General features: G+C 42.9%; 1 protein-coding gene across 1 annotated transcript in view; it reads right to left on the reverse strand.

Annotated features, from left to right (window-relative positions):
• Window positions 1–244: 244 nt before the first annotated feature.
• Window positions 245–13,216, reverse strand: part of MN1 (MN1 proto-oncogene, transcriptional regulator) — a 38,534-nt gene continuing 25,562 nt past the window's right edge. The window contains exon 2 of the mRNA XM_084539029.1: window positions 245–2,524. Coding sequence (XP_084395155.1) covers window positions 2,340–2,524 — 185 coding nt within the window. The 3' untranslated portion in view covers window positions 245–2,339. The remainder of the gene's footprint in view (window positions 2,525–13,216) is intronic.

The following is a 13,216-nucleotide window of genomic DNA, read 5'->3' on the forward strand; positions in this document are numbered from 1 at the left end:
TACTCCAAGACACACCTAGTTTGAACAAGCACAAGCTAAAACAAAACAATTAAAACTGCAGACCAAATCCACCAAAGCACTTACCCCAGATACAGAAATCCTACAGTTTAGCATATCCTCAAGCGCTTTGCTAGACAGGATTTAAAGTTAAACACTTATTTTGATGAACTGGCATTTAAGAAATCACAGGCAAAGAAGCATCCTCCAGAGTGACATCTGGTAATTGTTACTCTACCAGAAGATATTTTACCATGGACAGTGATATTTTATTGCAAGTACAGGGAAAAGCTCTGAACTTTCAGTAGCAAACACACCTATAAAAGGTACAAAATATCACATCTTTTTGCTCCAAACCAAGTGGGCATAAGGCGACTCCATAGTCCATTGCTTCAGGATGGGCAAAAATCCTCATCCAAGTGGGAGCTCCAGCTTCAATGAAAAGTAAAGTAATATTAAAAATCAAGGTCCAGAACCCCAAATTTTTTTTCCAAAATCAAGTCACTGACTAGAACCATAAAAGGAAATCAATCCATGCATGGTTAATAAGAGCACATTCAAATAACAAGAAAGAACTGTCTTTCTAAACACTTGGAATTTTTCTGATGCCACTTATGATCAAGAGTGAGAATTTCAGACTGCGCTGTGCCATTAGCATTGTAGGCAGAACTCCCTCCCCATTGATGTCTATTGAAAACCTTACTTCAAAATAATTAAAGGCTCAAAACAATCATCTAAAAGCACAAAGCAGTCTTAGAACTCTATCCCTTGGGAAGGGACATTTTATGAATTCATGGGAGAAGTAATAATTCCAGAGAGTCCGACTTTTATTTCACAGCTAAAACCTAAATCCCCAGTGATGGTATTAAGCGTCAGAGAGCAAAGGAAGCCAGGCTGGCCTGAACAAGGGTGGGACTGCTCACACTCCCTGTAAACAGAGGATGCACAAATAATAGACAGCGTTACGTAAAACCAGAGGAGTGTCAGATCATCGTGTCATTTGTATTTTTATCTGGTTTGCTTCCATTTTTTTTTTTCTCAAACAAGTATTATCTATCAAGACCAGGAAAGTATGGTTTTCCTTTTATTGTGTCCATCTAATAATGTTGTTCTTCACATGCATGGCAAAATCAGGACCAAGACTGAGTCGGGGGGGTCTAACTTGGAGTCTCCCTGTCCTGACCGGCTTGGGTCACATAGCCCCTTGTTTCTGCTGTCTCCACTGTTCACCTGCTGCCACTGCACCAGGACAGCCATGGTGGGAGCTGGGTCAGCTCCCACAGATAAATGCATGTGATGCACACATGCTCCTGTGGCCAGGACACGGGTCTGCACGCTAAGAGCAACGGAGAAGGAGTTCAATGGATCTGGGGGGATTGATTTTTTCCTCCAGCAGTTATAAAGTGGCAACTCTGGGAACACCACGGAGAACATGCAAGGCTGCACACCCTGCTCGGGAGCACGTGCACCCCTCACGCCTCAAAGTGAGCGACAGAGGAAGACAATGCTACTGCAATCTGGGTGTTTGGTGGAGAATATAAGGACAATTCACTACGAGGCAAACTTCCTGTTAGACTTATTTAGAGACACATCTGTATGCCTCTCCAGGCTGTGTCTGAACCAGCCCGTTCATGACAGAGCTCTGTATCTGGGCTTCACAACAGTAAACAAACAAAGCCCTGTCCTCACCTCGCAAAGAGAGATGGAGAGCAAATGAGGGAGGGAGGTGCAGGCTGAACATTATTAATAACAAAACAATTTTCTCAGGAAAGGGTAGGATCACTGCCTGAATGTTCAAGAGAGCATTAATTGTTTGGTTTGTACGTGACTGGCAAAAGCTGGGTGTCAATATATAACATAATGATGACAATTTCACTTTAACTGGCATTTATTCCTGAACTGCTGTTCTTCAGGATTACCATTGTAATAAGCACTGAACAAAGCAAAACAAAACAAAACAAAACAAAACAAAACAAAACAAAAAAAAGAAGAAGAAAAGGAGGAGGAGAAGTAGTATCTTTGTCTTATTATGACATACGTGACTTGGACATACGCTGAGATGAAAAAGGAAAAGGCCTCATCTATAAATGTATGCCAAGATTACAGAATAATGGGAAAACGTGGTCTAGCAGGAAAATCTTAAGCAAAAGTGTGCTAACTGCAGAAGGGTTAACACTGGTAACATACTGTGGCAGAAGATTAAAAAAAAGGTTGAGGTTTACTTTAAATTAACCCTTTCCAGTCCATACGCCACTAAGCAGGTACCAACCTAGAAAAATAGTCCACCTAGCAGTAGCGGCCCTTTGAAATTAAAAAGAGGAAAAAAAAATAATTTCTTTTGTTCAAGTCAGGGCAGCCACAAAAGTCCCAAATCTGTTGGAGATGTCCGAGTGCAGGGACCTCCACGTCGGCACCGCAGTCCGGCCCTTCGCCTCGCCCACGTCGTCCGTGCAGTGGACCGAGAGGCACTGCAAGTGGCTGCCAGTCTGCGCCGCCGCCGAGGTCTTGCTCGGGGGAAGGTCGTGGGCTGGAAAGGGTTCACAGAGAGAGTGTTATGAGAACCGTGCAGTGCACCTGCGCCAGCAGCATGCGGGGCGCCGGCGGCCGCGAGTTTGGGCAGGGACAGCCCCGGCAGGGGGACCCGTGCCCGCTTCACCCAGCGCCTGTGCCCCGTCCTCGCCCGCGCTGCTGCATCCCACCCATCTCTCCTCACCCGAGCTGTTCAACTCTGCATGTGCTGGCTTTAAGTCAAGCCGTCAACACGGCTGAACGTTGTGGATTTACACGCAATTAGCTATGCATGTTCTGGACTACAGCATTACAGGGAGTCCTTACCCCTGTGCACCGTCTGTTGGCTGAGAGCAACACCGAAGCCTCTCTAAGCAGAAAACCAGCCCCGAACCTGCCTGTATCCTCTGTCATTCTCCTCGTCATCTCATAGGGGTACATGCTTCCCTACTTACCTGTTTTAATGCAATACTGCTACAACATTTCTCTGATAATTTATATGTTTTGAGATTTTTGTATGATTTTTCAGCCCCTGTTAGTTTCTGTTAACCACAGAAAACGAAAAGATTAACTAAAACACCCCTAACAATGTTCCAGGCCTTTTTCCTCTGTGCTTTACAATTAATATGAAAAGTAGCTAAAATGCTGCTTACAAAGTATATAACCACGTACTCACAACTTGCTCTGGCTGTTACCCATTAATTTCCCTTGCTTTCCTTCTTAACACGTTCAGTAATCTCTGTGGTAAAAACGTTTTTGTCATCTTCAAAGTTGCTTCCATGTGCCTTCCCCCCTCCCATGCCCACTGTGGCCACGGATATCTTTCCTTCATCACCTCCCTGAAATCAATCAATTCTTTAGATTTCCTCCATTGCTCTTAGTCAAATCACAAAACAAAACCCACCAAATTCAGGCCTCACCTTGTAAATTCTCATATTTCCTTAATGACCCTTCTACAGGGTCCTTCTTAAAGGCTTTCTGAGGTGGAAAAGCAGTGGCTCGTAGCTGCTGTGGCTCCTGCTGGCCAGCCAGTGGCACAGAAGAGGCTGCTTGCTGCTCCCCTCCCTCCAGGACAAGCCAGCCTGATAACAAAAGAAAATCCTCTCAAAGATAACGCATCCCCCAGGAGCGCCACTGCTGCGGACAGGGAGGAAGCCCCAGCCAGTGTAGACAGCCCTCTCCAGCCCCTGCAAGGAGGACTTTTAGTGGGATCAAAAACTGCAAGTAAATAGAGTAACAGCTTGAGTCAAGGCAAGAAGCTACATCTTGACAGGCAGTCTGCATTTCCTCTCTTTCACTGTTTCATTCATATTCACCCAGAGCACAAAGAGCTAACAGCAGCAAGAGCAAGGGCAGGCTACTGCATTTTTTTTCTGATAGACTCAGAGCATCTTGCATGGGTGAGGCTGATGCTGGAACATGCCACATATACCAAAAAATAGCTGTGAATTTAACCTTGGTAAGATTTTATTTCATGTTGTCCTTCCAGTGTTCCACAGACCTAAGCAGTCTAGCTTTACTGCACCTCATGGGGCCACTCGTGTTTGTTTCACTTAGATACCCACTACACCAGATATCAAACAGGAACCAAACATCTCTGTTACTCAGTTATAGTGATATTACATTTATCCTTAAAAAATAACCTTAAACCAGTCTAGAAGTCCCTGCTTTAAAATAGAAAATGCTCTAAATACTTGATTATAGGATATCAGAGATGTTCTTATTGAAAACAGTATCATAACACCATACTGAGAAATGAATTGTAGAGCTATGTTACACACCTCGGCCTAGCACAGTGTCATCTTGGTTTCAATTTCTGTAGATTTACTCACTTACTGCTGTAATGAAAATCAGCAGGACATAGATGTTTTCTAAACCCCAAAATGGATTACAGTGTCTTCTAATTTGCTTTGGATTTTTTACTCAGTTTTGATAAATATACAATACCAACTAGCAGAGACGAAGCACAAGCAGTTCTCCATGTAATAACCATTGCACAATTTCAATGACTGCCTTAGCATAGCACATCCTTTCTTTGCCTAAAGGCTCACAACTTTTACTCTTCTTTCCTGCTACTCACAGCCTCCTCACAATCCAGACTTCCTCCCTTCGATGTACAGTCTGTTGCTGCCTCTCTGAAGAATAACAAGCATTCCTACCTCCCCGGGGGAGTACTTCAACCTCGGCCCTTCACACACCACTGACACGTCTGTGCTGTGGAGCTGGTGCACTTGCAGCATCCTGCAGGCACAGTGGAGAGCAGGGAACAACGCAACATGGGCTAATCCACCGATACGTGATTAACGTATTAATGCATAAGTAGAGATGAGCAAATCCCAAGCTGTGATTATCATGGCACTTCGGGGAAACCAGAGAAAATAAAAACAACAAACACATAAACAAACAATAACCCTAAGTAAATATTGCAAAGAACTGAGAAAGAGAAATGTTTTTCTCATTCGTATTTGTTCAGGTCCATTGCAATGTACAGTACCCATTATTTTTTTATTCTTAGGTCTCCCTGAATGTACAGGACATGCTGGTTTCAGTACAGGAAAAGCCAGTGCCTTGAGATTAGTCTTTGTGACAGCAGCTTTCTTCCTCTGCTGCAGAAAAAGAGGAAAGAGTGCTACTTGTGAACTGCTGTTGCAAGAGGCCTGAGGATATCTGTGGTGTTTAGCAAGAAGCACTTACTGTAGGATTTCAAGAGACCAGCCTTTCAGCTGGGAACACAGGGACACTGACAGAAGCAGCAGAGAAAGCACATTCCCAGACCAAGACCAGCGCCAGGCTGCGCATGTCCAGGCCCTCTGCTGAGACAGGTCTGGAGCTCCACCGTGCTTTGCTGGTACGAGCAGCAATGTCTGCATCCATCACTCAGACACCAGTGACACACAGAGAGCACCAGGTCCTCAGCCAATAATTAAGTGAGGAAGTTCTTACACCAGAAGTATCTAAAAAATAAAAAAGATACTTCTATTTACTTGTAAATTATGTTTAAAATACTTGCTGTGGATAAAATCCATAAGCAAACTAATGATAAAGGAATCAATGCAAAATGCATCCCACAGTGACGAACAGGATTCACCATCCTTTGAGGAACATCCACATATGAGGTGAGCAGGACCCTAACTTGTGAAGTTAGGTATCATATGGACAGTGACAACCAGTGCTAACTCAATACCATTATGTAAGGGCTCAGGTTGTCTTGGCCTTTCATTAAGAGTGCAAAAAATGATGCATTGAAATCCAAAACAAAAAGGAAGAGAATGAGGGCTTGCAGTTAGTCTTAAAGTGGCATTAGCTTTCTCAAAGCCAGTCTAGTGGAAAATACCCAGTGCAAATTAATTTTTTCAAACATATTTCTGACTTGGCAAAACTACATTGTTTTTCTGAAGAAACCTTTTGTATTAAAAAATGAAAGGTGCTCTGATCCACCTGATGAGAATCATGTTCTTAAGCACAAGATATCACTTGATGCTTGTTTCGGACAAGCAGTAACAACAGTAATATTCTCCCAGCAGATCTGTTTCACCAGCCTTCCTTGCTGTTTCTCCGCCCTATTCAAACCAACAATGTCACAGCACCCGCTTTATGTGGTGCACACAGTCCTGAGGGGTATTGTGAGTAGAGACTGATGGGACTCAGCAGGTTAAAATTAGTCAGATAATGCAAGATGGTGTCATCACTTCATTGCCTCGCAGTTGCCAAGTTTCAGATAAATCACTGTCAGTCATGAAGTACACCTAATTGAAAGCAAGGATTTTTTGTACAAATTACGTTTAAACATAATTTGCACAACTGCCTCTTTTAGCAACTACCACAAGAAAGTTGGAAGTGTTATTTGTATGAGCAATACCCTTGTAGTAAGAACCCTCTCCATACTGAAGACCTAGAGACAGTCTAGGTGGAGACTTCTTCGAAACTGAAGGATGTGACATGACATAAGGCAGGACAGATGCTATAAAACTACCCAGTTTGCAGGACTGTGTGTGCCACTTGAAAACAGTTAATTTTGCTGTCAAATGTTGAAGTACAGATCAGAGTTAAAACATCGTACAATATGTTCATATGGAAGACATGAAACCAAAAGCACTAGTGTCCGAAGATCAAAAAGAGTCTGGAAATGGCTCAAGCACCACATGAATTCTTCACCTTCACCTTCACCACTCACCTTCATGAATTAATTATTTTTTCCCCATTTCTTGCCTATTTGGAATCCTCTGTCTATAGTCATTCTCTTCTAGAGCATTCCTCTACATGCTCTGGTGGTGGGCACGTCCTTCAGTCCAAGGGTGACACCCATCTGCACAGCAAAGCCAAGCAAGCTGCCCTCAGCTACAGCGACGTTTCTCTGAAGCTGCCATTTGCCCTTCCCTCGGGTGGTCGCTTATTGTCACACAGAGCAAGCGAGAAAAGCTACGGTCAGTCTGAAAGCGACCTAAAAGTGACCTAAAAGCCAGTTGCTGCAAGTATTGAGCTTAAATCCCTAGCACTGGAAACTATTCCTTCCCTTTATCTTGATCATAACACTCCATCCTACCCATTATCCTGTACGTAGCAACAGCCCATACTCTGTATTTCAGAAGATAAAAACTAGAAAAAACACACACACACAACTATGTATCCCAGCCAACTGTGCAAAATTGCTCACAGCAGAGAAAATTCCTGCAATAATCACTGAATGCCCTGGAAGTTAGCATGAGGTTTGATTAATATTATTAGCTCAGCTTGTGCACAGGCATTTCCAAGAGCCAGCCACAACATCTGGAAGATTTGGGTGATTATGTCAAAAAAAATATTTACAGACATTCATTTGAACACTGAAGTGAATTAACTCTGGTCATTTTCACACCCCTTACACCCTTGTGTTCTTCCAATATTCTAGCAAATTTATTTGTTACACTACAAACTGTAGGTTCTAGGTAAATATCTCAGAGTATTCTCTGAATAGTTTTGTAGCATTCATCAGTTACAGCAACACATAAAATCAAATGTAAGAATTACATTTACATCCAGCTAGGACAACAAAAACAAAACACGTTTCTCTTCTTTACAGCAGCACATATATGCACAGATGCTTTCACACTCCCAAGTGACTTAAAAAGCTTTGATTTTTAATATTAAAGTTTGCTTTTGGGCAAAAGCTATACATTAAGCTTTTGAACAGGCTTTACCCATACGAACACATTTCAATCTCTAAGACCCCCAAAAAAACAAAACCAGAAAAACACAGCAAAAGTAAAAAGACTCTCACCCAGCCTTACTCCCATGTCCCTCTATCCTTTTGCTCCTTTTGCTATGACCTTACACGTTTAGGAAGCTGCTCTTTCGTTCTGCTCTATTTTGCAAAGGCATGCATGAATTCAGAAAATAAAAGGTTGCTGTTTGTTTACACAGTATTAATGAAGGCACGGTTACTACCACACAACAGAGCCCCAGTGCAGACAAGGAGCCTTGCTGCTGTCACAGGCATTGCTAGTCTACAGTGAAGATACAGGGAGAAGACAAGGACTTCTTGAGCAGAAAATTCAGTGCGAACGCCACAGACAGGTTTTTCACATTTGCCCAGGAATAACACATTTCTCTTTAGTGAGATTAGACCCTGACACTTTCCTCATTCCTGAAGACACTACATGTATCTACTTCCATTCCTTCCAGCTTTCTTCTCACTGCCTTTTTCCTTAGCTGTTCATAAAGCCTCTTCCATCATGTAGCATCTTAATGCGCTTTTTTGAAAATGAAATACATTCTCTTAACTGTGACAACCCAAAAAAACATTACACAAACTCAGATGTGCCCTGACTTTTAGGTAAAATAATCCCATTAAAAAAAGAGTTCACCTGCAGCGCTAGAATGCATTACGTGCATCCTCTCATAAGAGATAAGATCAATTGAGGAAGGTACAGTGTACCGCCAGCACTACTGCAGATGCTACACAGAGGCAACAGGAGTTTGTGCTACTCTTCAGGTGCAGCTCATGCAATTTCTCTAATTTTTGCCAAAGCCAGTAACAACAAAAGAAACGAGACAGAGACAAGCAGGGAGCGAGAGTGCACAATTACAGTCTGGTAACGGTCTGGTTTGGAAGGGGTTCCACTCTACATTTCAGCATTACTGAGAGATTAGAGTGACAAACAGGAGGTGAGGATCCCTGGAACGGCCACTTGCCTTAGGGCTTGTCCCTTACACTTCCTCACAGGCTCTGACAAAGCCTCAGCCGCGGCTCGGCGCTGCCCCTGAGTCCCATCCGCGCTGCACAGCGTGGGCCTGGCCGCCGCAGCCCGCCCTCAATGACCAGCCAGGCGTAAAGCTCCTGGATTGCTACTGATCTTGTTAAGGCTAAATCAGATGATTTGGCCAAAAACACTATATTCCCTGATCAGAGATCAGTTCCCCCTCTACCACCCGATAACCACTCTTAAAGGATGCAGTAATGGGCTTCTGTTCACTCTGAGCCCGTTAAGCAGAGGCCAAGCTACCATAAGAGGGAATAGATTTGAGTAATGATCTCTTATGAGGCAGCAAACCTACATATAGTGTTTAAAATTATTCCCCTAGGACAAGATGTTTTTCACCAAATCTCCCACATGACAGTTTGACATATTGGTTCAGGCACATAGCTCTGCATTTGTACACACTACAGAATCATCTTTTTCAGTTTTCAAGAAAAATAAGGTCTGAAAACATTTCATGTTTCTCTGCACAGTGGACCAAGTCTCCACAGATTAATTTACTTATAAAATTTTATTTTTAAACAAAGCTACTTCATTTTTGTTTATAAACAAATGAACCATTTCCTCCCCTACCAGTGTAATAATGACAAAACCTTGCACAAAGGTATTTTCTCGAGCCCAGAGCATACGTAAGCACACATTCTGTATTTGTTTATTAACACAAACACGTCTCCACAAAAATTGCACTGCTCAGCTCCCCTCACTTCTGGCATCCTGCACCCCTGCTTTGGATTGGATCTATCTCTTCTAACTTTATATCTCTTGGGGCAGAGGCTGTCATCGGCTATGCGCTGTTACTGAAACCTTTTTTGTATGCTGATTTTTTTCCTCCATTTATTTTGCATGATTTGTGCAATCCTTAAAGCCCATAGAATGCTTAAAGATGCCACCCTCCTCAATATCACCAGAATTAGAGGAAAAGTCAAAAGCATGCATGGTTGTTGAGATGCACAGCTGAGGCCTATGACACATAATGACAAGCACACTCCAAACAGGGAGCAGGAGATTCCCCTTTGCTCATCATGAATGCTACGCATAGATAGCCCAACTCCAGCATACTGGTCATATCTCATTCATTAACATTTCAAGAAGTCATTCAGCTTGGTCAGCCCATAGATTTATGGCAGAGATCTAGCCAGCTGTGCTACACTATAAAAGCCTTTTCCTCACAAAGGAAGGAAGGCTCTTTAGTCAAAAACACACAACACTGAGCATTGCCCCGCACCACTAATACATCCTGCTAACCAGAACCAAGAGCTTTGCTCATTAAAGCTTGTGATTTTGCTCTATACAGACAAGATATCTCTTGCCTGGGAAGAAAGGGAAGGAAAGGCAAGGAGTGTCTGCGACTGCTCGCTTGGCTGAGAACACAGCCCATTTAGCCTTAATGTTGAGGCAGTGCCCACCCCTCCATCAGACCATCAAGTCTGGCAACGTCCTCTGATCCTCAAAGCCTCTTCTTGCACAGGCAGCATGATTAATTGGAGGTGCCTGCAACTCTAAAGGGAGCATGTATCAGACCATGCTGCAAAGATGTTTATTTTGCTTTAAGTGGTCTCAGAGCTGGCATGGAGCTGTATCAGTGCTCACTGCTTGCCCAGAATTCAGATAACAAGAGTCAGAGTGCTTGCTGCGAATACATATTGTTCTTTTTTCTACCTTAGCCTCACTTCACACTCGTATTTTCAACAGGAGCAACGGAAGGATGAGCATACCACAATGGGGAGGCACCCCAAACCCACGGCTGCATTAAGGGGTTTGTTGTCACTTCTCTTACTGATGGCCGTAGGGTTACAGTCAGACTGCAGTTTGCTCCCTTAAAGCCCTAGCACAAAGCTAGGGATGGATATCACTTAAAGACAAACACAGATTCTTCCGACACTGGCATGTGGCTAACAAACTGGTAAAAACACCAGTAAGTAGAAAAAAATATTAACCCAATCAGTGGAAAAGGTGGCAGTCATCTTACACATTGCATAACCTTGAAGATATAGCACAAATTATAGAATCATTAGGGTTGGAAAAGGCCTCTAGAAACAGTTAGTCCAACCTTTAACCTAGTACTGACAAGTCCACCACTAAGTCATGCTACTAAGTTCTAAATCTACACATTTCTTGAAGACCTCTAGGGATGATGACTCAACCACTTCACTGGCCAGCCTGCTCCAATGCTGCACAACCCTTTCAGTAAAAAATGTCTCCTAATATCCAACCTACACCTCACCTGGCGCAGCTTGAGGCCGTTTCCCCTCATCTTATCATTTGGTGCTTGGGAGAGAAAGTGATGTCAGGATGAGGAAAAAGACATTGCAGTTAAAAAGCAAAACAAAACAAAACAAAACAAACAAACAAACAAAAAAACACCAACAACTGTGCTCTCTACCAAGCTGGGAGAAGAGTAGGAAGGGAGAAACACAGAATTCACCATTTAGGAAAATGGTTTTACAGAAAAGTATGAACCATCTACACCTACTTCTCTGCAAGCTATTAATGAAATAGTTTTTTCCAACTATGTGGCTCTCTGAAAAGAAACATAAGACTTGTGTGAGAGTGGGGAAGCTAGAAGTCCTGAAGAAAAATCATTGTATACCTTGGGATAGTACCAGCTCCTGATCCCTATTAGATGGCCACAAATGAGAATAAGGCAGAATGGTGCAAAGGACTGTTTTTAACTCATATCCTTCCTCTCTTTTGGCTACCACCAGTTCCTCTTTTCAGTTTAACGCTATAATGCTCATGCTAGCTTTACTGCAAATATGCAAACCACACTGGAAAGCTCGGACAGCCCCCATTTTGAAGAGGATGATGCAGGGGATTTTAGCTCTCACATAATAAAAGACCATTCTTGCAAACCATATCCCATCATGAGCTATGGTGCCGCAGTATTGCTTCTGCTAGCTTAGTCCTGCCTTCCCCAGAGCAGACAAATCACAGCTGACATGTAACAGCAAGTGAAAGCTGAGCTGTGACAGCCAAACTTTCACCTGTGGCCTAAACTAATCCAACCATACAGCTTCTGAACAACTGGTTGATCTCCCCCAGTGCTGCCACTGATCCACGCTCTCCTCAGCTCTGCGTGGTATGAGAAGCTACGTCCCTGCCCAAGTGAGGAAAGCTAGATAAAAAAAGCAAACCAAACCAACTGCCATGAACAGTCAAATTGGTTTTGGGTAGCTCCTAGAGTAAACAAGTGTAACCCTAGAAATTACAATGTCCCATCGCAGTTGATAGAACTCGCCTGACTTGTACATTTGACCATTTAGAGGCCAGTGAATCCATTGGGAGCTCTGAATTATTTTCTTGGGCCTCAACTGATAACAAAACAGAAAGCCACCCTGTCCTTCCCCCCCAATTCACAATGGTTGTAGAGACTTTCTTCATGACTCATTTTGAGGAGTTATGCATAAAATACTTGGCAAACAATGCATTTGTAAGAAAGGAGATTCTCTTCTCTAAACCCATAAAATACTTGCCAGTCAAGAAAGACAGCCAGTCAAATGACAGACATTTATGAGCCCTAAAGCTAATCTGGGTGAATACTTCACAGGTACCAGAGCATTCTCAACCACTTTGGGCAAGCTATCTTTCACATAAAGTTCAGTCTTCCCTATTGCCCAGTGACTCTGAGGGACATGGCTCCATGCCCGGTGCAAGGATCGGACAGGTTCAGCTAAGAGACAGAAATATTTACACACTTCTCAGTGGCAGGTGTCAGAAAAGGTCATCAAACCACTTTTGTTCATCTCAGAAAGTTTTTAATGGCTTAAATCCCCCCTCTGATCTCCATCCATTAAATTTACATTTGAACCTAGTATTAGGACAACAGGTTACAAACAACTTCTCCAATCTTCACTTCAAAGGACAGCAGCTTTTTCAGCCATGCCTCTACCTCTGTATTCAGTAGGCAATGTGAAAAGGAGAACTCCTCAGTAGGAGTGAATATTGGCTGACTGATTCCATGTTTTCTCTACTGTTGGCGTACATCACTCACTTGCACTAACTAAATGCTTTGAGCCTATTTTCACCAATGGTAACAACCCACACACCCATGACGAGTAAGGAAAAACTGGTTTTTATATTCAGTATTTTCAAATTTATTTCACATGCACGCAAATTATCACATGACAGCTTTATGCACAACTCCAGACCATGTGAAATCCATCTCTTGACAGCCAGAATGCATGAGCAAATAAAAGGTTTTGCATAAAACCTTGAGTGAGAAATTTCTGTCTGCACAGAAGTCAACCAGAATTGTTAAATACACACTCAATTAACTAAACCCAATTCCTGGACATTGTTTAGTATTACTTCAGGACAGACCAAAATTGAAATAAACTCTACTTACATGTTCTGCATTAAATTGCCACCTTGATATTTAACAAGGAACTAAGCCGATTAATGGTGACTAATGTCTGCGATTTCCATGCACTGGATTACCTCCCAGACCTGCCCTCTCCAGGAGGCACAGCTCAACT

This window comes from Aythya ferina (genome assembly GCF_964211825.1).
Source record: "Aythya ferina genome assembly, chromosome: 17".
Lineage (NCBI taxonomy): Eukaryota > Metazoa > Chordata > Aves > Anseriformes > Anatidae > Aythya > Aythya ferina.